This window comes from Mastacembelus armatus, unplaced genomic scaffold (genome assembly GCF_900324485.2).
Source record: "Mastacembelus armatus unplaced genomic scaffold, fMasArm1.2, whole genome shotgun sequence".
NCBI classification, from domain to species: domain Eukaryota; kingdom Metazoa; phylum Chordata; class Actinopteri; order Synbranchiformes; family Mastacembelidae; genus Mastacembelus; species Mastacembelus armatus.
This window is the reverse complement of record NW_022872919.1, coordinates 230,114-249,838: the sequence shown is the minus strand read 5'-3', so window position 1 is coordinate 249,838 and position 19,725 is coordinate 230,114. Positions and strand designations below refer to the sequence as shown.

Here is a 19,725-nt window from a genome sequence, read left to right as displayed (position 1 = left end):
TGCACACATGCATGACGTCACTACATTTTAGAGATGCAGGAACAAACTAACATTTACAGCACTCCTGAAAAACAACGTACCTCCCTGGATCTTTTAATAATAAGCTTAATGGTTAAAATCATGTTAGGGACAGGAACAGAGCCAACTCCAGTGTACAGTCCGTAGTGTGACAGAGTGCTGTTGACTAGATTTCTTGTTTTACTGCTTAGTACACATTAAATGCACTGAAGTGTAAACTGCTGTGTTAGAGGTTTTTAAATTGCACAGCAGACTTCTGAATCAGGTCTAATCGACTGAGTTTTGGCAGCAGTTTAATGCACTTTCTTTAAATGCAGGATTTGCAGCAGATATTTTCTGTATCACTGTTGTTTGTTTTTCTAATTAGCAGAAACTGACAACAAGATATGTTTGTGTTAAAGGCTCCTGACTTACGAGTGCAGAGGAGTAACCTGTGTGAACTGTGAGCAACAGTGAAACTGGCTTTATTTTCTAGGCTCATGAAGCTTGTGGCCCCATGGAGATCGACTCTGCGCTCACTGCCATCCAGACCCTGAGGAGTGAGCTGCAGGATGCCATGCTGGCTGCCGTTAATGCCCAACTGAAACCACTACCTGGAGAATCGGTGAGATTTACCCAGGAATTATACAGAAAATAGACGCATTCATGCCAGTGTCACTACCGGTTACTTGCTATACTTGAATGTAACGGTTTCACAGGCTAATACTTGGATTTTATTGTTTATATATAAATCCACTGGTTTGTTTTCGCCCTGTCTGTCGTCTTCAGTTGGAGAAATGTGCTCAGGATCTGGGCAGCACCTCTAAGTCAGTCGGATCATCTATGGCTCAGCTGCTCACCTGTGCCGCACAAGGAAATGAGCACTACACAGGTGGGTGCTGCTGATGCACCGACTGAGGCCATGATATTAACTCCACCCTGTGACATCTACACGTCTTTGCCTTTCAGTTTTCAAATAATCGTGTCTGCTGAGCTCCTACTTTTATAGGCAGCCGCCACGTTTCTGACTGAAGCAAAGCTTCTTTCTCTCTTTTCCATGACTCTGAACCATTTGAACTAAGATGTGATTGATCAATTCAGTTAGCCAATAATCAGCACCAAAAGTGAAATAGACCCGTTCTTTGAACACTTCATAATCTTGCCTGGTTTTGGCCTGTTCACTAGCAAACATGTGTTCTCTGGGGACCTTTCATTATGTTTGCAGTGTCTTTGGTCAGAATGCAGTTCTCCATGAAGCGTGAGGAGAAATGCTCCCGTCAGCTGGAGCCTGTTTTCGTTTCCTACAGGGATCTTGTTAACTACAATATTTAATCTGGCTTCATTTCATTGCTTTTATTCCATCCAAGTGATGTGTTGTAAATGAGATGTCACATTTCTTGTGCTGTGAACCAAACACCCTCTTGGACCAAATTACATTTTGTTTGTGTTGCTTGTTGCAACACATTCATCAAGTCACATGAATTAGTCTTTCTGTGTTAAACAGACCTTGCTCACAGTGAGATGTCAGTGTTTATGATTGGACACATGATAGACACTATCTTTAAAAACTGTGTAGGAATAGCAGCCAGAGAGACGGCTCAGGCCCTGAAGACTCTGGCCCAGGCGGCCCGTGGCGTCGCCGCTTCCACCACAGAGCCCAAAGCTGCGGCCGCCATGCTGGATTCGGCCCGTGATGTCATGGACGGCTCGGCGCTTCTCATTCACGAGGCCAAGCAGGCGCTGATCTCCCCCGGTGATGCTGAGAGTCAGCAGAGACTGGCCCAGGTGAGACCCGGTGTCATATTTTTAGACCCAGCACTTCAATTCAAGGTCGCTCAGGGCTGTGGAGTCTGTACGCAGTCTCTGCTTGTCTGCTCTTTTTAACATTACTCTTAATGACGCTTAATGCTGCAGGCTGGAGGGTTCAGTCCAAACCCCATCCTTCTGTCAGGCTGTGGCACCTGTGCCAACAAGCGAACACCACCAAATGTCACAGCACTATAAAGAATGCAGAAGAAGTCTGCAGGGCGCCCAAAGAAAAACATGCTAACAACTTGAGAGACTTTAGTTTGACAGCCCTGATTCACTTAGAGTCGGAGTCTGATTGCTCTAACCTCATCATCTCCATCCTCCTACAGCTGCTTGTGTTCTTACTGAATTTGAGAAATGCTTCCTTAGTAATATTTACGTGTGTTAGGTGTCATGAATATTTTATCATGTAACTGAACATCAACCATTTTAACTTGGAGCTCTTAGATGAATTTCTTACTAGGACTAAAACAGACTCAATGTAATTTACACAGAAACAAAAATGTCCAGAAAACCATAAAATATTTTGTCCTGCAACACTTTTTTCATACGGACAAAGTGTGTTTAGTGATACATCAGAGTGAACACCTGTCGGATAAATCGAGAGACAATACACCTGGACCAAGTAGCTTAATTATTCATGCCTTGTTGTCATATTGAATAAATTGTGTTTCTTGACAGTAGAAAAATTAAATGGAGCACAAAAACACAAGTGAGCAGCTTTTTTTCATCTTGACAAAAGAGGCTAGTATAATAGACCCTTAGTCGTTTAAAGTAGTGTGGGGTACAAAGTTATTGGCTCTTGATTAGATCACAGGAAACCGCTTCATGTTGTCATGTGCTTCTGTCTGGGCCTCTGTGATGCAGCAGCTGAACATATATACACTGGCTGACATTTCAAAGATGGAAAACAGTGGCATTAGCATTTTAAATTCAGGTGTCCAGCTCTCTGCACCTTCTAACCTGGTCTGCTGTGGACCTGCTGTGGACCTGCTGTGTTCCAGGTGGCCAAGGCCGTGTCTCATTCCCTCAATAGCTGCGTCAACTGTCTGCCTGGCCAGAAGGACGTGGACATGGCTCTTAAGAGCATCGGGGAGGCCAGTAAGAAGCTGCTGATTGAAACTGTGAGTTTGGTCCAGTATAAGATTATTATTACAGATGTGTAATATTGATTTTAAAAAAGCCTCGACAGACACTTGATGTCAGACGTTACTCTGATGTATGATCATTCTGGTTTTCGTCATCTTTCATCATAATCACCTTTTCTGTGTCCTCTGTTCAGATCCCTCCAGCCTCCAAGTCGTTTCAGGAGGCCCAGAGTGAGCTGAACCAGACAGCAGCAGACCTGAACCAGTCAGCCGGCGAGGTGGTTCATGCCTCCAGAGGCTCCAGCAGTGAGCTGGCTGTGGCCTCTGGGAAGTTCAGCCAAGACTTTGATGAGTTCCTGGATGCTGGTATCGAAATGGCTGGGCACACTCAGGTTTGTCTGGTTGTATATCAGTTTTATGATGTTGATGTGCTTGGTAAAGTCATAATCTTATGATTTTGTGTCGTTTTAGAAGAAAGATGACCAGGTGCAGGTGATTGGTAACCTGAAGAACATCTCCATGGCTTCTAGCAAGCTGCTGCTGGCTGCTAAGAGTCTGTCTGTAGACCCTGCAGCAGCAAATGCCAAGAACCTGCTCGCTGCAGCTGCAAGGTACCACAACAGACACACACCCAATACAGACACCAACATTTTTAACACTTGTATCCGTAGTGTGTATTAGTTACCACTGAATTTGAAAAGTGGTGTAACTGTAATGTACGACAGGCATTTGACTGTAATATTTTCATGTTATCTTCCATCCATCCACATACAGTCAAAAACATTGTTGTTTTTTTTAACCACTGAAACTCATTTAAGATATTGAACCACATTAATGTTATTCATCAAGACGAGCCCGTTTTGTTGGGATGGCTGAGTTGTCGGCAGAATGCCCTCAGACATCTGCTCACCAAGTCTCAGCTTCGCCCGTAATGCTCTAACGGTGTTGAGAGCAGCTGCCTGACTTGCCATAAAAAGATGCAGAGGTTAATCTGTACGTGTGGTCATTTCAGAGCAGTGACTGACAGCATTAACCAGCTGATCATGCTGTGTACGCAGCAGGCTCCTGGCCAGAAGGAGTGTGACAACGCCCTCAGGGAGCTGGAGGTAGACCAAACCTTTACCACCTTGTGATTACACAGGAAGAAAATGATGTGTTTAATATCCTACGTTAATCTTGATAAATGTTTAGTTACCACAGTCTACCTGTGCAATATCCTGCAGGAAGTAATTATTGCAGTTGTACGAACTCTGTGGTACTAACTAACCAGAGAGAATTGTGTGAAGGTAAATAATTGTGTGAAGGAAGTGCTCATGTTAAACTCCCAGTGTGCGCTCGTCTCTCAGGCTGTCAGAGGAATGCTGGACAACCCCAATGAGCCGGTCAGTGACCTCTCCTACTTCGACTGCATTGAGAGTGTGATGGAGAACTCCAAGGTAGGCCTTAAGATCAAGCAGCCAAATGATCAAAAGACCGAACGCTCTGCGCACACACAGCTCAGCGACTCCATCTCTCTGTTCCGCTGCTGGTGTGTTCAGGTCCTGGGAGAGTCCATGGCAGGTATTTCACAGAACTGCAAGACAGGCGATGTTTCTGCATTTGGAGACTACGTGGGATCAGCCTCCAAGGCTCTGTGTGGCCTGACTGAAGCTGCAGGACAGGTGCCGTGAAGAACCTGCTGAAATATGTTTTATACGAGCTATTAAAAGGTTCCCATCACCGTTCCTTGGAAGGAGTGATGCTGGTGACTGCTGATGAAGTGTTATTTTTCCACAGGCCTCCTACCTGGTGGGCGTGTCTGATCCCAACAGTCAGGCAGGGCACCAGGGCTTGGTGGATCCCATCCAGTTTGCCAAAGCCAACCAGGCGATCCAGATGGCCTGTCAGAATCTTGTTGACCCAGACAGCAGTCCCTCCCAGGTACATGCACCTGTACAAGCCTGAAAATGGTCAGGCTGATGTTTATTATAGCAAAGTTAGACTTGAACCTTTACCATTTTCACATGGCCACAACCATTTGTCGTCCTCTTACTCACACCTCATGCAGATTTTTATTTGTATTGCTATTAAAAATCCCCTGGAACTCTTACCTTTAGTGGCCTAATAGAGTCCTCTCTGGATCATTATCATTAAAATGAAGACTACATCGTCATCTGTTATCTGCTGCTGTTTCTTTGAGATGAAGACTCAGTTTCGGCTGTTTATAATTTGGCAGGTGCTGTCTGCAGCCACCATTGTCGCTAAGCACACCTCTGCGCTGTGCAACGCCTGCCGTCTGGCTTCCTCCAAGACGACCAACCCAGTTGCCAAGAGGCACTTTGTCCAGTCTGCCAAGGAGGTGGCCAACAGCACTGCCAACTTGGTCAAAACCATCAAGGTAGGATTTCTTTGCCAGGCCTGTCATAAGGTTGGCTCAGCTTTCAGAGTAATGCCCTTGTGATTGTGATTGATTCAGGATAATGTAAACAAATCCCTCACTGAACTCGAAATTATTGCAGCTGCTCTGTGTTCCCCAGAACTGATTTCTGTCGAACTTCAGTCACTGATTTGTTTGATTCTTGACTCTTGGATTAAATAACCCTGGTCTAACTAGATTCTGTCTCTCAGGCTTTAGATGGTGATTTCTCAGACGAGAACAGGAGCAGGTGTCGAGTCGCCACAGCTCCGCTAATCGAGGCCGTGGAAAACCTGACGACGTTTGCTTCCAACCCCGAGTTTGCCAGCATCCCAGCTCAAATCAGCAGCGAGGTATGACCACGTGAATGCTAGTGTCTGTAGTATTTATGGGCAGCTGTTGCATGTTACTAGATCAGTACATGAAACACTGTGCTGCAAATAACACATGAAGTTGTAATAAATGCATGTGCTTTGTTTTTCTGTAGGGCTCTGCAGCACAGGAGCCCATTCTCCAGTCGGCATGCTCTATGCTCGACAGCTCCACTCATCTGATCAAGACTGCACGCTCATTGGTTATCAATCCCAAAGACCCGCCCACATGGTCTGTTCTGGCTGGTCACTCTCGCATCGTCTCTGACTCCATCAAGAGTCTCATCACAGCCATCCGGTTAGTGAGCGACTGAATGGTTGGATGTCAAAACACGGCATATGTTGCGGTTTGACAGGGGGCTATGGGACAAACTGCTCAGTGACTGAGATTTGAATCCTTTGTCCTGTTTTTACACCACTCAACTCTTTTATGTGCCTGCAGTGATGTTGGTATTTACAGGTGCACAAAGGTGAAAGTTCACAGCTAAGGTTAAAAAGTTAAGAATAAAGTTTTTGCTTCCATCTTTCTGTATGAAACACCAGAGTCTAATTTAGCCTCCTTGTGAAACGATGCCCAAATTCTTCACTGTGGTGCAACGAACACTTGTCCTCACACCTCCACCGCTTACATTTTTAATCTCCTCGTTCACGCCTTGTGTATCTGACCTTGATCAAAACAAAACTGATGCCTGTGAGGGTCTAATTCCCAGTGTCAAACGAGCTGAATGTTAAGGTTCCTCCTTGGCTCAGAACAGCTGCACATTAGCATTCACACACAGCCGGCCCAGCATCTCCTTCAGTTCTGATGGCCTTATCACAGCCTTCCTTTTAGACTGTAAATTTAGTACTGGGAGTTTGGCCCAGGTCTTTAATATAGAACATGAACAGGAATGGACTTCATCCTGCGAAAGTCAAACTCATAACTTTTTTTACTGTCATTACCTGAAGGGGAAAGGTTTTGTTCTTGTTTTCCCTGAACTTGTTCTGCCCATGTGGCTGCTCTCAGCCCACTCAGGGGGTTCAAAGCTAAGTGGCTGCTCAACTTGATCCCTGTGTATAGTGACGGGAACTTACAGACCAGATTTTAGCAGATGTGACCTGAACTGCAATGAGATGAGAGAAAACTGAACAGAAGTCAGAGACATCAGGGAACCTGTTTGTGCAGAGTTACTTATGTTAACATTTGCATTTCGTGGCTGCTTTGCTGTGTTTAATATTTCTTTTTTTATCACCTTCTCTGTCCTCGTCCTCCACACATCATCCCTCACCTTCACTCTGATATGTTTTCCAACCTTTTTACTGCTTTCTGTTTCCCCTCGTTTCCTGCTCCATTTTACTGTCAGGGACAAGGCCCCGGGCCAACGGGAGTGCGACTCGTCAATTGATAACATCAACAAATGTATCCGGGACATTGAGCAGGCCTCTCTGGCAGCAGTCAGCCAGAACTTACCCAGCAGGGACGACATCTCACTGGAAGTAAGCAACCATCAGAAAGTGACTCAACTTTTTCTGCTAATAGTATCTGTCTGGATTTGATCTCATCTTTCTCACAGTTTTCCCATTTTACTTTTTTTTTTTTTTTTTTTTGTGTGTGTGTTTTCTTTTCCCAGTTGTTTTGTTTTTTGAATTGTGGCTCTGTCATTGGTGTTTTAAAGTAGGTCTCTGTCCATTGTGGGTCACAAACAGCTCAGGGGTTTAATTTCATTAAAGTGGTAACATGACCCATCAGTATTTAAAATTGATCTGTCCTGTGGCAGATCTGCAGTTTGGCATGTTCTAATGCAGAACTGATCCTAAAACAGTTGCAGATTTTGGCACTTGTACTAGTTTTGCAGGCATTTAATTTCTAAAAGTAGCTTTTCAGCAAGTTCCACCTGGCTGATTTGAATGCACCTCTGTCACCCATAAAAAGAAATACAAAAACTAATTTCTTTTTAATATCCTTTCTTCAGGCGCTGCAAGAGCAGCTGACGTCCACCGTGCAGGAAATTGGCCACCTAATTGACCCTGTTTCCACTGCTGCCAGGGGCGAAGCTTCCCAACTAGGACACAAGGTATGTAGGGCAGGGAGTTAATTACTTTGATACTGTGGAACAACACTTCACAGAATATTCAGTATTGGATATATCCTTATATAAGGAGTGCATGACCAAATTAATGTTCTGATGGTAGATAATCCTGTGGTCATTAACATCTTAGTTATAATGAGGTATGGTTCAAACAGTCCATCCATCACTGTTTGCCTCAGGTGACCCAGCTGGCTGGTTACTTTGAACCACTGATCAAGGCCTCTGTAGGGGTGGCGTCCAAGCTGAAGGATCACCAGCAGCAGATGACCTTCCTGGACCAAACTAAGACCCTGGCTGAATCGGCCCTGCAGATGCTCTATGCTGCCAAAGAGGGTGGAGGAAACCCAAAGGTGTGACCATTTTATTGTTCTGTATTGTGCTTTATAGTGAGGTGTTATACATGAACACACCAGCACAGCGTCTTCATATGTTGCTTTCCCTTTATCACAGTGGAGTGAGATTTATCGCCCAACCACAATAATGGACTCATCACTGTGCTCCGAAGTCCGGATTTGGCTCATAGCTCATATCTGTCTCATTTCTTTGCAGAATTATTTCAGTCATAATCTTAGATCATAAGTCACACATCTGCCGTCTGTCTCCAGCTTTTAAACAGAGATAAAGCTCCTACGATTTCTGCTCCAGACAGTCGGAGTTTAAATAGAAGAGGAAATTAAATTAAGGAACTTGGTATCTGTGGTGAATGATTCCTTCACCTATTGTCTCTGTTTTTAGCTCATCTTAGTTATTTTAGCGATATCTTCTCTGTTTCTTGTTTTACCTGGTGTTTGCTGCTGTTTTGGCCCGATGTTACAAAGCAGCTGCTAATCTCCCTGGGACATACCCAAATAAATAAAGTTTAAATAAAAAGACACGTGCATGTGCAGGGTAGAAAAAGCTTGTGCTTCCTCACGCTTCACAGGCGTCCCATACCCATGATGCCATAGCAGAGGCAGCGCAGCTCATGAAGGAGGCGGTTGATGACATCATGGTGACACTGAATGAGGCTGCCAGTGAAGTGGGGATGGTGGGAGGAATGGTGGAGTCCATCGCAGAGGCCATGGCCAAGGTGAGTGCTGCTGCTGCTCACGGCGTGTCTCACGGGGGTTTGGTTGATCCAGTGCGGGGTCAGAACTGATTGGTTTGGTAAACTCACGCTCTCTGGTTCTACTACAAACCAACTCCATTTGCTCCATTATTTAGCAGTAGCTGAGCATATTTATCTCAAGATCTTTACCTCCGTCGTGTCCTCGATCTTTTCCTGCGGGATCCTGAGGTGTTCCCAGGACAGACGGGATAAAAATAGTACTCCAGTGTGCTTCTCCTGGGATGAAGGTTATGCAAGACAGATGCTTTGCCAGATGTGCCTAATTTACTCTTGATTTACAGCACTACTCTGTCATCATTTGTTTTACAAGACAATACGGCAGCAAATCCAATAACATAATCCTCCACCTTCATCCTAAGGTGATCAAGACTCACCTGTTGAGCTACAGCTTCATCATAATTACCCCCATCTCAGTCGGTGCTGTCGGTCCTTTCAAGGATTGAGTTCTGTTGTTTGAGTTTGAGATTGTGCTGCACATTTTAGGAGAGTCTGTCAAAATCATTAATCATAGCAGAAAAGATCTTGTTTTGAAAAGGGCCACAATAGCAAAAGCCAACAGTTTTTAATCTTCGTCCAGGATGTTTTTTTTTTGAAGCAGCCATTATTACCAATTTCCTCATTAAGTTTTCTCTTTTTTTTTTGTTTTTTTGTGAAATGGTTTGTAACAGCTTGATTGCAATCTAAGTGTCTCTCCCATCAGAAGTCACTGATTACCATCTTAATACAAACCACAAACTGCTGAAGAAATGGAAGATGGACAGTAAGCACAGCCTCTCTCTGCCAGTTTTAGGCAATTTAGTCTTTCTTTCCAATTAACAGTCAAACTATTGGCAAACACATTATGTGTGAAGTGAGAAAAAGCCTTTATCTCAAGTACAGGCAGAGAATAGCATCAGCTAATTACATCCTTCCTCACCTTCCTCAGTGAGAATCATTGCAGAGGTGAAGAGCTCTTCAGGTGTGGGTCACCTGAGGGAACAGCATCTTGGCACCAACTTTCTGTAGCGTGTCATAAATAATTAAAGTGGTTCATTTGGTGTTTGCGTGATGGGCATGTAGATGTAAGTCCTGTCTGCATGCCGCTCGGTGTGTGCATGTTAGTAGTTGATTAAAAAGAGAATAATCCTCTTAGATAATCCATCGACATAACGGTCACTCCCCGCGTCGGTTCGAGTGAAGGATTTAAATCTCAACTATTAGTCACAAGCTGCACATTCGAAGGTGTTGGTTCACCCAGTGGGTGAAGTGGAACATCATGTACTTGCAGTACTGCATATCTGTTTCAGTACCAGCATGCTGTTGCCACATGGTGTCATCTCTCCAGTCTCCTCGGCTTTGCCATGGCACACAGATGTTGGCCGGTGATCAAATGTTTCTGTGGTTAATACTATTTAGTGGCTGTAATTACAGTGGGGATATGGTGGATAATTTATAATGAGTGTTTGTTTTGAATGTGAAATGGCATTAATGTTGGTTTGCAGATTAACCGATATGTGCACACCCGGCAGAATTATTATAATTGAAGGGTTGATCAGGTCTGACATGTGTGTGTAACTACAGAACTACGTGGTTGATTGTCTTCGTGTTGTTTGTGAAGAAGAAAGCAGTGTGACTTAAACTGAACCCTGCAGTGCTGTTCTTAACTCTGTGTGTGTGTGTGTGTCTTTGTGTCTTTCCTCAGCTGGATGAGGGTACACCACCTGAACCTGAGGGCTCCTTTGTGGATTACCAGACCAGTATGGTGAAATACTCTAAGGCGATTGCTGTCACTGCTCAGGAAATGGTTGGTCTTCAAAATAATTGTTTTTTGCAAATGTGACTGAAGGACGTTTATTTGTTTGACACATGGCACAGAGGCACAACACTTATTTCTGTCCAGAGTTGCATTTATTTCTGGCTGAGCTCTTATGTTGATGACCATAGAGAGGAACCACTCTGTAAAGTCTTCCTTCAACATGTCCCAAAGACTTTCAGTGGGACTGAAATTATCACGTGTGAAAACGGTTCCTCATGCTCTCAGACCCTCTTCCTCACTCTGAGCCTGATGAGTGTTTCAGCGCTGTGGCACCATCAGGGAAGAAAAATTCAATCTGCTGGGATAACCAGGTCATTCAGTACATGCAGGTCGTCAGCTGACTTCATCTTAGTGCCACATAAAGTTGCTGAGCCTGGACCTGAGCGACCGAAGCAACCCCAGACCAGAACTCTGCCCCCAGAGGCCTGTACAGAGGCCACCAGACACGATGGCTGCTTCTCTTCTCGTGCTTCCCTTTTATCCAGATGAGTCCATTGCCCTGGAACAGGATCAGTCTGGACTCATCAGACCACATGACCATAGCTGTGATTTCTACTGTCGTTTTACTATAATGCAACTTAATCAAGTGTTTAAATGATCTCAGGTTGTGGTTATTTAAGAAGATGACAGTTCACCAGTGTCCTTCCTGATTTTAATTGATGCTTCGGGCAGTTTTAGAAAAATTACATTAAAACATCCATTAATGTCATAAGCCTCATTAGTTTTACTGTTTGATTGAACAGGCCAATCATGTGACCTCTCTAAAACACAGTAGCATCTTTTCCACAACCACAGGATCCGTCTTCTGTTAAGAAATGAGAAGCTCAGGTTCAGCTGAAACACTAATCATCCAGTCAGTGTCACATTTGAAGAACCTGTTAGTCTGAGAGCTGATATCACCACCAACATGGTGTCACTGTAAAGACCATAGATATTTTCCCTGTGCTTTTGCCCGTCAGATGACCAAATCGGTGACCTGTCCGGATGAGCTGGGGGCGCTGGCCTCTCAGGTGACTGTGGACTACAGCCAGCTGGCCGTTCAGGGCCGACTGGCTGCTCACACAGCTGAGCCAGAGGAGGTGAGGAGGAGCTGGCGTCACTCAGAAACAAATTATCTTAGCTGTTATACATCTCTGCAACATCAGAGAGGCAGATTGATCATTTTACTGTATCACTTAGAGTAATATTAGAGTTCTCCCCTTTTTTGCATATACGTATTTACGGTTATTGGTGTGTTCTGTGTTTGGTCCAGATTGGTTTCCAGATCAAGACTCGTGTTCAGGATCTTGGACATGGCTGTATTTTCCTGGTCCAGAAGGCCGGAGCTCTGCAGATCATCCCGTCTGACAGCTTCACCAAACGAGAGCTCATTGAATGTGCCCGTGCAGTCACAGAGAAGGTATCACCATGTCACTGAAAGAGTCTGATTTCATTATCTTTTCTTTCCAAAGAGAAGAGAATTTGTATATTGATTATCGACACTTTATTAACCCAAGGCCGTTTCGCTTTTCTGTCAATATTAATTATGTTAATACCAAATCATCTGTGTCTGGAGGGTTTCCTGCTTAGCCTGGTATGAGGCTCTGTGCCGTGTTGCTGTTTACTGGAAATGAAACAATAGTTTTCTGGCTGTGTAAGCAGTGATTCTGGGATCTCAAAGATATAAGTTAGTGCCATAATATATTTTATCACATGCCTCCTGAATGAAGGAAAGTCTGCCACAGGCGTGTTTATGCTTCAGAGGCTGCCTCTTTAATTCATAGGCTTTGCAAAATGCTTTACTCCACATTCTAGTTTAGTAATTCATTGTAAAGTATTGATATCCAGTCAGTCCTGTAATATTGTTCAGCTCTGCACTGTGAATGCAGATAAAACCCTCTAGGGGCCTATATTTGTGCTTTCATGAAGTGAATCCCAGTAGTTTTCTGCTTATGTGTCCTTTTTAATGTATATATTTTTGTTTAGCTGGTCTTAGCTAGTGTTAGAGGCTCTTTTCTCTGTGTAATATGTCATTTTACTTGTTCCATTTTAATGGCCCAACCTCGTAACCTTTAACATCTGCAGACATTATTCTTTCAACTAAGAATTCGCATGTGGCGTCCTCCTTTTTTTAGGATCCAAAAACATCAGTTATTGAGTTCCTGTAGTCACTCGGGCATCTGTGAGGGAAACAAATAGAGCTGAAGTCTGTTTGGCATGTATTCATTTCACTCTATGAATGATGCTACGTGTTTCTCGGTGCTGATGTGGTGTTTTTGTAGTCACAGCAAATTTTTAAATCCTCTGGCCTCCTCAGTTTGAATGCAACATTTATCACTTTCCAGGGAGATGTCTATCATAAACAGTGGCGTTGACCAGAATCTCTAACAACTTCCTCTGCTCTGTTTTGATCAATGTGTGTTCATCTTCAGCTTCAGCAGTTAAGATGTGGATAATGTGCCGTTAATGGAATCTGATGTCCCCAGGTGTCCCTGGTGCTGTCGGCCCTCCAGGCAGGAAACAAGGGCACACAGGCCTGCATCACAGCTGCCAGCGCAGTGTCTGGCATCATCGCTGATCTGGATACCACCATCATGTTTGCCTCAGCCGGCACACTCAACGCAGAGAATGACGAGTCCTTTGCTGACCACAGGTTAGAGTCTGAAAATGTGCAGACACAACTGTGAAAGTACAAGACCTGACTGGAGTCTGAAGTCCGCCCTCCAGTTATCTTTGATCCAAAACTGACAGGATGACATATTAACTAGTGAGCAAGGGCAGGAAATGTGCTAGAAACTACAAATTACCCTCAGGGGTTGGAAGATGGAGGAAGTGTCACATCTTTTACTGTTTGTGCTCTTAGACTGAAGACTCCACTTGGATTCCTGTAGTACTTAAAAAAAAAAAAAAAAAACAAAAAAAAACAGCAATGAAGTTGGAAACGATTCTGGTTTTATTCAGAGAAATCTCACATTGCTGTGCAAATGTTGAGCTGAAGGGCTCCGAATCTGGGCTTTGTCTGGTTTTAAAGAGATTCATATCCAATAATGAAAGACTTGGCAACATACAGTCACTTGCTGTGACCAGAAAAGATTAACCTAGAACCTTACAGGTAATTGTTAGTGAAATTGTGCTGCACCTCACAGGAGAGTCAGGAAAGCAGAACTATAGAGCAGCAGGTTGAAAGCAAACAGATTCACTTTTTTATCTCTGTTTATGTCACAGCACCGTCATAATCAAGAGGAAACTTTGTCCTACAAGTTTCCTTGTCAATTTTAGGAAAAGAATTAACGTGGCTCGTTCCATAACCTTACCTACCCTCGGTGTGTGCGTGTGTGTGCGTGTGTGTGCGTGCGTGTGCGTGCGTGCACCAGCTTTGATGCACAGCACAAAAGCGCCAGGGCTGCGATTTACCTTGTTTCTGCAGGAGTAAGACATCCAGATCAAAGCATCAGTCACTGCAAGGGTTTCTAACACTTTGTCTTCGTCGCTCCCGTCTTTCTCTGCACTCTCTTCTCTCTCAGGGAAAACATTTTGAAGACGGCCAAAGCCCTGGTCGAGGACACAAAGATGCTGGTTTCTGGTGCAGCTTCCGGACAGGACAGGTTGGCTCAGGCCGCCCAGTCTTCTGCCAAGACCATTACTCAGCTCACAGATGTGGTCAAACTGGGAGCCACCAGCATCGGTGCAGATGACCCTGAGACACAGGTCAGTCAGTCACATCTCTGTTTGCCCTTTTTCCTGTTATCTGATGAAATTATAGAAGAAAGAGCTGCCAATGGCAACAACCTTTCAGAGGTTTGTCCCTTATCCAGACGGCGCAGTGATAAATCGGTGTCTCTCTGTGTGTCCTTTCTCTAGGTGGTTCTGATAAATGCTGTCAAAGATGTGGCCAAGGCGCTGGCTGAGCTCATTAGTGCCACCAAGTGCGCCGCTGGCAAAGCAGCAGATGATCCATCTATGTACCAGCTGAAGAGCGCTGCCAAGGTGAGAGCATCAGGGAGTCTGCGAGTCCTGAGACTGTGTCTAATTGGTGCCCGTCTTTTCCAGGTTTCCACGTCTTTAAAGTCAGACTGTTGGAGTTTCTTGGTGTTTAAGAAATCACATCAATGTTCATTTGTTTCGATAGGCTGCGTTTTTGTGTTTTCATTTGTCCACCGATTTTCCCTGCTCCCCTACCCTAAAAAGGGTTTATCAAAGAAGCCTAAATCTAAGTTGATGGAAATTGAAATCCCCCATGCTGCATGTATGCATAACAGCCCTCCTCTGCGTCCTCAGGCAGGCTCTTTAATCAGCCACAGCAGCATTATTTCATTATGAGTTAAACTGAAGACGGTCTCAGCAGTGTAAATAAACAGTCAATAAATGCTCTGCATAACAAGGAACTGGGACTTTTCTAACCAACATAAATCAGCCGAATTCATTTCTTTAGCATATGCAGATGTGCAGATTTTCCAAGCCACTGCTGATGACACTGTCGGCTGCTCATTAGCACCTCTAGCTGTGACATTTCTAAAACGTGTTGGGTTCTGCTGCAGCTCAGTGTATCATAGAGGCTTTCACATGAGGACTACAGGCCTTACATGCAGTTTTAGGACCAGAGGTGGAAACAATATGGAAGATTTTAGCTTCAGGTCTTGAGGTCCGTGGGCTTTTCTGTACGGTTGATGTGCACCCCCTGTTGTTCATTTTGATGTAGTGCACCCTTAGATTTACCATTTCTACCAAGTTGGCTATCTATGCCATCAGTATGTCTGCGTACATTAGGCCATTTAAGCTTTATAGCAAATTGGATATTGGATTGTTATATTATTTTTTCTTTGGCCTGTGTGCATCATTGGTTAAGGACTCTGATTTGTCACATATTTAATTTTATGCATTAATATAAAACCTGTCTGGTTAATTTATCCATCAACAGTTGGTTTTAATTAATTAATTAATTGATTACATTTTATTCCGGGCCATTAAAGATTAATCAGTATTCAATCCATGTAAATGTGTCAGAGGCTTGTCTCAGCTCAGGCAGGCTCTTGTTGATGTTAAAGCTGAACGCTCGGCAGACTGAGGGGTGTGTTGATCTGACCTGTTTGAACTTATTGCATGAAAACCCATTTCCCAAGCCTGAGCCTTGTTTTTGTTAAAAACACAGATGTTTTCATCAGTTTGTTCTGCTTGTTTCCTGCCAGGTGATGGTGACCAACGTGACGTCCCTGCTGAAGACGGTGAAGGCTGTGGAGGACGAGGCCACTCGGGGCACCAGAGCCCTGGAGGCCACAATCGAGTGCATCAAACAGGAAATGGCGGTGAGATTTAAGGCTGTTTGATGTGTGTTTCCTAAAATTGATATCGCACTATAATTAAAAGCACGGCCAGTAGCATATCTTCTTCCCCTTTGGGCTGCTCCCTTCAGTGGTCACCACAGCGAATCATCTGCCTCCATTTAACCCTATCCTCTGTATCCTCCTCACCCACACCAACTATCCTCATGTCCTCCTTCACTACATCCAAGAACCTCCTCTTTGGTCTTCCTCTAGGCCTCCTTCCTGGCAGCTCTAACCTCAGCATCCTTTTACCAATGTATTCACTGTCCCTCCTCTGAACATGTCCAAACCATCTCAATCTGTCTTCCCTGGCTTTTTCTCCAAACCATCTAACATGAGCTGTCCCTCTGATGTCCTCATTCCTGATCCTATCCATCCTCGTCACTCCCAGAGAGAACCTCAACATCTTCAGCTCTGCTACCTCCAGCTCTGCCTCCTGTCTTTTTCTCAGTGCCACTGTCTCTAAACCAGACAACATTGCTGGTCTCAGCACTGTCTTGTCCACCTCTCCTTTCATTCTTGCTGACACTCTTTTGTCACACATCACACCTGACACTTTCCTCCACCCGTTCCAACCTGCTTGCACACGTCTCTTCACTTGTTTTCCACACTCTCCGTTGCTCTGGACTGTTGACCCTAGGTCCTTAGAATCCTCCACCTTCTTCACCTCTACTATATTAAAGCATATTTGTTGCTCTTAAAATTTCAATGTAACTGCTGCTGAAAGTGTAAAGTGCTAGCATGGCAGCTAGTTTCCTTGACTGTTTTACTAAGACACATTTTACATAGCGCAGAGCTATTTTAAGAACGTGTATTGTGCGAGACAGCAATAATAAATAGAAAAAAATACGAAGCCTTTCCGTCTCTGAAAAACACTTTTTCAAGCTGCAAAATACAAACTCAGGAGGATCCTTTCTCAAACACAACAAAACTCTCAAAGTGCAAAATTAGTTCAAAGTCAGTAACTCGTCTTCAGTCTCTCCACTGCAGGAACTGCCATGTTTGATTGTGCATAGTCCAGAATAACTTCTCTCTGTGTGCATCTTTTTGTGGCCTGTTTGCCCTTTTCTCTCAGCTGTTTGAAAAGGACCCATGTCACATTGTATACACTGATGGCATTTGTTATCAGGCCTTTGGACAGTGCCTCAGAAACCGATGTCTGATATGCACAACCAGCTTTTTTTTTACTTTCCACCTTTAGCAGAGCTGCATTTAGCTTTCCTCATATTCCCCAAGGCGATTTTAATTTGAGGTGATAGAGAAGATTGTTTCTATCATTCAACATGATCAGCAGTGTATTGTTTCCAGCTCTTGGTTACATGCTGTTTAACCTGAACCATTCCTGTATAATGGAGGTCGGTAACTCCTTGTTTCCAAACAAAGCAGCACAGTCTCTAATGTTGGCCGAATGATGTCTTCAGTGACTGATGTGTGATATTTCGACTGGATGAGGAAACATTAAGATAACACAGTAAACGCTCTTCAGATCACATCCTGTGTGCTTGTTGTTCAGTGACTCGTGCTGACTTTGTCATCGGCAGCTGTTTCAATCCAAAGACGCTCCCAACAAGACGACCACGCCTGAGGAGTTCATTCGCATGACTAAGGGCATCACCATGGCAACCGCTAAAGCAGTGGCCGCCGGCAACTCGGCGCGGCAGGAGGACATCATCCACACAGCCAACCTGAGCCGCAAAGCCATTTCAGACATGCTCACCACCTGCAAGGTGCTTTGTGTGATGATACACTCCTAATGTTTTTTCCATGTGCAGTGTATGTGGAAGAAAACAAGCACATTTTTCTGTTTTACTAATCTCAATAGTCCCCTGAAAACATTAGGTTTGTACCAGAATGCATGAAAAATGTATGTTTTAAATAAATAAACACTAATAAATGGTAAGATTTCTGCTAAGTGTATGTGTTTGTGTCTCTCAGCAAGCAGCTTACCACCCAGAGGTCGGTGAGGAGGTGAAGAACAGAGCGCTGATGTTTGGATCAGAGTGTACAACTGGATACATCGATCTGCTGGAACAAGTGCTGCTGGTGGGTAGAACGTCCTGTCGGTGAGAGGGTTTATGTGTGTCTCTTCATATTTTATTAGCAGTCACATATTTGTGTCCTGGTTTGACTAATAACTTCTTATTCTCATCCTTTTCTTAATTTACTGAAAGATGAGCTGTTAAAACAGCCTCTATTAATGTTCATTATTATTTCCATCGATTATTTTTTTCATACATTCGATAGGAAGCACTTCCTGGGAGGATTTCTGTGTGAGCTGTACAGTGTTTTTTTGTTTGTGTGTGTGTAGGTGCTGCAGAAGCCCACTGCAGAGCAGAAGCAGCAGCTGGCGGCTTGTTCCAAACGAGTGGCCGGAGCCGTCACAGAGCTCATCCAAACCGCGGAGGCCATGAAAGGTAACAGCACACACACACACACACACACACACACACACACACTGACCCCATTTAAAGTTTAATATGTGATGAACTCAAGTTTACAGCTGTAAGTGATAACTTTTATTAATTTACTAAAGAGGCTTCCAACCAAATTGGCTGTTGAGTATAATCACCCGTAGGGGGCTGCTATGTCTTTCAGAGATTACATTTTTAATTTCCCAAAGTACAGAGAAACAAACCTTCCTTTAATCAAACCTCCTGGTAATGCTCCTGTCCTCCTTCTCTTGCCACAGATGGAGGTGAGTTAGCACTGTTTTCTGTGACTGATTTCACCAGTTGTGAGCTGATCAACACCTTCTCTCCTCAGCGCTAACACTGATTCATTTAATCTCGTCCTGAAATCCAGCTGCTTTCGGCTACATAGGCAGCTCCATCTCTCATGCTTTGTTTCATGCTCATTTGAAATAAATCACTCCATCTTCACTGCAGTGAATGGCAGTTTGGTGCCTCCATCAGCTGTGCATGGGCTGTGGTGATTTGTGGTTCTTCTGTGTGATCACGTTGTTGTTTTTGTTGTTGTTGTCAGGCATGTTCTGTTGACACACTGCTTTGTGAAGTATTTCTTTTGAAATCCTATTTTCAGATTTGAACCTTGATTTTTTTTAAATATGCACGTGCATGTGTGCCTCAGGTTCAGAGTGGGTCGACCCCGAGGACCCAACAGTCATTGCAGAAACAGAACTGCTCGGAGCAGCAGCCTCCATCGAGGCAGCAGCTAAGAAGCTGGAGCAGCTCAAACCCCGAGCCAAGCCCAAGGTGGGTCGTCACTTCTGGACCTTCAGTATAGAGAGACCTGATAGAGGAGATCATAAAAAGAGGATAGGGCAGTTTAACCTGTCTGCTGGGGCACCCTCATCCTTTCACTGCCGTCTCTTCCTTTCTCACTGGGTCCTAGTCCTTTAATAAATATGGTCCCACTCGGTTTTTCTGCTGTTTTCAGTGATACGACGTCCGTGTTTATTAGAGGACTATGACGCATTGAGGTAAAAAAAAAAAAAAGGAAGAGCAAGCGATGAAAAGTCAAGGACGTCCTAATGGAGTCAGACAGGTGAAAGGCTCGGATACAAAAACAGTTTCTGTTATATCACAGGAGATTATGACTCATAAGGCACAACTTTATAATGGTTAATAGAAATGTGAAGATAGTAGGAGATGGTGGAAGAAGTACTAAGATGATTTAGTAAAAACAGAAATAGCAGAATCAGAAGTAAACACCCTGCATTCAAACGTTTACATGAGTAAAAATAAGATGTACTAAATTTTTTCTTTTTAATCATTAAAAGTAAAAATACTTTTTTGCCAAAGGTCCCTTCTGTAAAGTGTTATTGATCATATCA

At 44.0% G+C, this 19,725-nt stretch overlaps 1 protein-coding gene across 8 annotated transcripts in view; it reads left to right on the top strand.

Moving 5' to 3' along the window:
- The window catches only part of tln2a (talin 2a), a 77,026-nt gene that overhangs the window by 54,578 nt on the left and 2,723 nt on the right, over positions 1–19,725 (top strand). For 7 of the 8 annotated variants that reach the window (XM_026333789.2, XM_026333783.2, XM_026333784.2 and 4 more), the window contains 29 exons: positions 494–622; positions 787–889; positions 1,574–1,782; positions 2,811–2,930; positions 3,089–3,286; positions 3,366–3,505; positions 3,907–4,000; positions 4,241–4,330; positions 4,433–4,555; positions 4,671–4,814; positions 5,110–5,271; positions 5,502–5,642; positions 5,777–5,958; positions 7,004–7,136; positions 7,613–7,714; positions 7,909–8,079; positions 8,652–8,798; positions 10,519–10,620; positions 11,592–11,711; positions 11,885–12,031; positions 13,098–13,264; positions 14,136–14,319; positions 14,473–14,598; positions 15,798–15,914; positions 17,474–17,659; positions 17,868–17,975; positions 18,241–18,346; positions 18,622–18,627; positions 19,020–19,144. In XM_026333789.2, coding sequence (XP_026189574.1) covers positions 494–622; positions 787–889; positions 1,574–1,782; positions 2,811–2,930; positions 3,089–3,286; positions 3,366–3,505; positions 3,907–4,000; positions 4,241–4,330; positions 4,433–4,555; positions 4,671–4,814; positions 5,110–5,271; positions 5,502–5,642; positions 5,777–5,958; positions 7,004–7,136; positions 7,613–7,714; positions 7,909–8,079; positions 8,652–8,798; positions 10,519–10,620; positions 11,592–11,711; positions 11,885–12,031; positions 13,098–13,264; positions 14,136–14,319; positions 14,473–14,598; positions 15,798–15,914; positions 17,474–17,659; positions 17,868–17,975; positions 18,241–18,346; positions 18,622–18,627; positions 19,020–19,144 — 3,882 coding nt within the window. The remainder of the gene's footprint in view (positions 1–493; positions 623–786; positions 890–1,573; positions 1,783–2,810; positions 2,931–3,088; positions 3,287–3,365; positions 3,506–3,906; positions 4,001–4,240; positions 4,331–4,432; positions 4,556–4,670; positions 4,815–5,109; positions 5,272–5,501; positions 5,643–5,776; positions 5,959–7,003; positions 7,137–7,612; positions 7,715–7,908; positions 8,080–8,651; positions 8,799–10,518; positions 10,621–11,591; positions 11,712–11,884; positions 12,032–13,097; positions 13,265–14,135; positions 14,320–14,472; positions 14,599–15,797; positions 15,915–17,473; positions 17,660–17,867; positions 17,976–18,240; positions 18,347–18,621; positions 18,628–19,019; positions 19,145–19,725) is intronic. The other variant, XM_026333790.2, reaches the window with a different exon arrangement.